At 43.0% G+C, this 2,250-nt stretch overlaps 1 protein-coding gene across 16 annotated transcripts in view; it reads right to left on the bottom strand.

The window, feature by feature from the left end:
• The window catches only part of DPP8 (dipeptidyl peptidase 8), a 74,352-nt gene that overhangs the window by 51,640 nt on the left and 20,462 nt on the right, over window positions 1–2,250 (bottom strand). For all 16 annotated transcript variants that reach the window (XR_005197496.1, XR_001820225.2, XM_017513028.2 and 13 more), the window contains one exon: window positions 1,275–1,443. Coding sequence is in view for 14 of the 16 variants with exons in the window: in XM_017513028.2 (XP_017368517.1) it covers window positions 1,275–1,443 (169 nt within the window). In the remaining 2 variants the exon portion in view is untranslated. The remainder of the gene's footprint in view (window positions 1–1,274; window positions 1,444–2,250) is intronic.

Genomic DNA, 2,250 nt, shown 5'->3' with positions numbered 1-2,250 from the left:
GAGACAGGGTCTCACTCTGTTGCTCAGGTTGGAGTGCAGTGGCACAATCTCAACTCACTGCAACCTGCATTTCCCAGGTTCAAGTGATTCTCCCACCTCAGCCTCCCTAGTAGCTGGGATTACAGGCGTGCACCAGCATGCCAAGCTAATTTTTGTATTTTTAGTAGAGACGGGGTTTCACCATGTTGGCCAGGCTGGTCTCGAACTCCTGACCTCAGGTGATCTACTTGCCTTGGCCTCCCAAAGTGCTGGGACTACAGGTATGAGCCACCACACCCAGCCTCAAGTAGTTTCTTAGAGTGTGTAATTGGTTTTTCTGTTTCTCAAAAACAAAATTAATTTTTAAAAATTTATTGGCCGGGTGTGGTGGCTCACGCCTATAATCCCAGCACTTTGGGAGGCCGAGGTGGGTGGATCATGAGGTTAAGAGATCGAGACCATTCTGGTCAACATGGTGAAACCCCATCTCTACTAAATATACAAAAAAATTAGCTGGGCATGGTGGCACGCGCCTGTAGTCCCAGCTACTCGGGAGGCTGAGGCAGGAGAATTGCTTGAACCCAGGGGGCGGAGGTTGCGGTGATCCGAGATCGCACCATTGCACTCCAGCCTGGGTAACAAAAGCGAAACTCCGTCTCAAGAAAAAAAAACATTATTATTTATTTAATTTTGGGACAGTCTTACCATGTCGCCAAGCTGGAGTGCAGTGGTGCAATCATGGCTCACAATGGCCTTGACCTCCTGGACTCAGGTGATCCTCTTACCTTAGTCTCCCAGGTAGTTGGGACTACATACACCACTATGCTCAGCTAACTTTTTGTACTTTTTGTCAAAACAGGGTTTCACCATGCTGCCCAGGCTGGTCTTGAACTTCTGGGCTCAAACAATCTACCTGCCTCAGCCTCCCAGAGTGCTAGGATGCTAGGATTACACACAGAGCCACCATGCCCAGCCTAAAATTTTACTTTAATAAGAACAGTTTTGGGAAAATTCTGGCAGTCTTATTAGGCTAAAAGATCATGTTGGAGATTCTTTTGTTTCACTATTTGAAGACGAACATTAAAACAGTATTATACATGTGGTATACCAGCAGTATTATACATGTGGTGCATACCAGTTATCCTCTATACTTTTCTCTGTTTTTTAAAATTTTAAAGACTTGAATTTCAGATATAAAGATCACTCAGCCTGGTGATCTAATTTCAAAATGCAAGCAGCAAATTATACTTTAAAAACACTGTCCAGAAAAGTAAATTTGAAGAATTATGCCTTACCATTGTGCACATAAGTGAGTCTCCTTTCTTCTCTGGTTACGATGTTAGATATCCAAATATCATTGCTATGTATAAAAGCAATCCAATCTGGATCAGCGGGGCATAATTTTGGATCCATCCGTATGTTGGGACAACTAGTTTCCACTAAATTGGGCCTTAAAGGTTGTTGCTGGAAAAGTAAAAAACATGTTAAGGTAAATATCAGGCTGATACATACACGTTCCAGTACCCTTCCTATCAGATGAACAATATTTCTAGGTAAAATGTCAACAACAATAATTGCTTCCCAGAAAAATATACTTTCCATTGCCTTAATTTATAAGAAAGGACTCCTTTTTTTTTTTTTTTTTTTTTTTTAACTTCAAATGAAAAAGCTAAGGGTAACAGGAGAGGACATAAAAACATAAAGACAATAAAACCGAATTTCATAAATTTTGTTGTCTCAACCTGTTTAAGAGAGTAATTATTGTTTATCAAACATTGTTAAGCTGGCCAAGATGGCTTACGCCTTTAATCCCAGCACTTTGGGAGGCCGAGGCCAGCGGATCAGCTGAGGTCGGCAGTTCGAGACTAGCCTGACCAACATGGAGAAGCTCTGTCTCTACTAAAAATACAAAGTTAGCTGGGCATGGTGGCACATGCCTGTAATCCCAGCTACTCAGGAGGCTGAGTCAGGAGAATCGCTTGAACCCGTGAGGCAGAGGTTGCAGTGAGCCGAGATCGCGCCATTGCACTCCAGCCTGGGCAACAAGAGCGAAACTCCATCTCAAAAAAAGAAAATGTTATTAAATACTTATTTACCGAATATTTTATTAAATATATATATATATATATTTTTTGGGACAGAGTTTCACTCGTTACCCAGGCTGGAGTGCAATGGCGCGATCTCGGCTCACCGCAACCTCCGCCTCCTGGGTTCAGGCAATTCTCCTGCCTCAGCCTCCTGAGTAGCTGGGATTACAGGCACGCGCCACCA

This window comes from Cebus imitator, unplaced genomic scaffold (assembly GCF_001604975.1).
Source record: "Cebus imitator isolate Cc_AM_T3 unplaced genomic scaffold, Cebus_imitator-1.0 Scaffold485, whole genome shotgun sequence".
Classification (NCBI taxonomy): domain Eukaryota; kingdom Metazoa; phylum Chordata; class Mammalia; order Primates; family Cebidae; genus Cebus; species Cebus imitator.
This window is presented reverse-complemented; position numbering and strand designations above follow the sequence as displayed.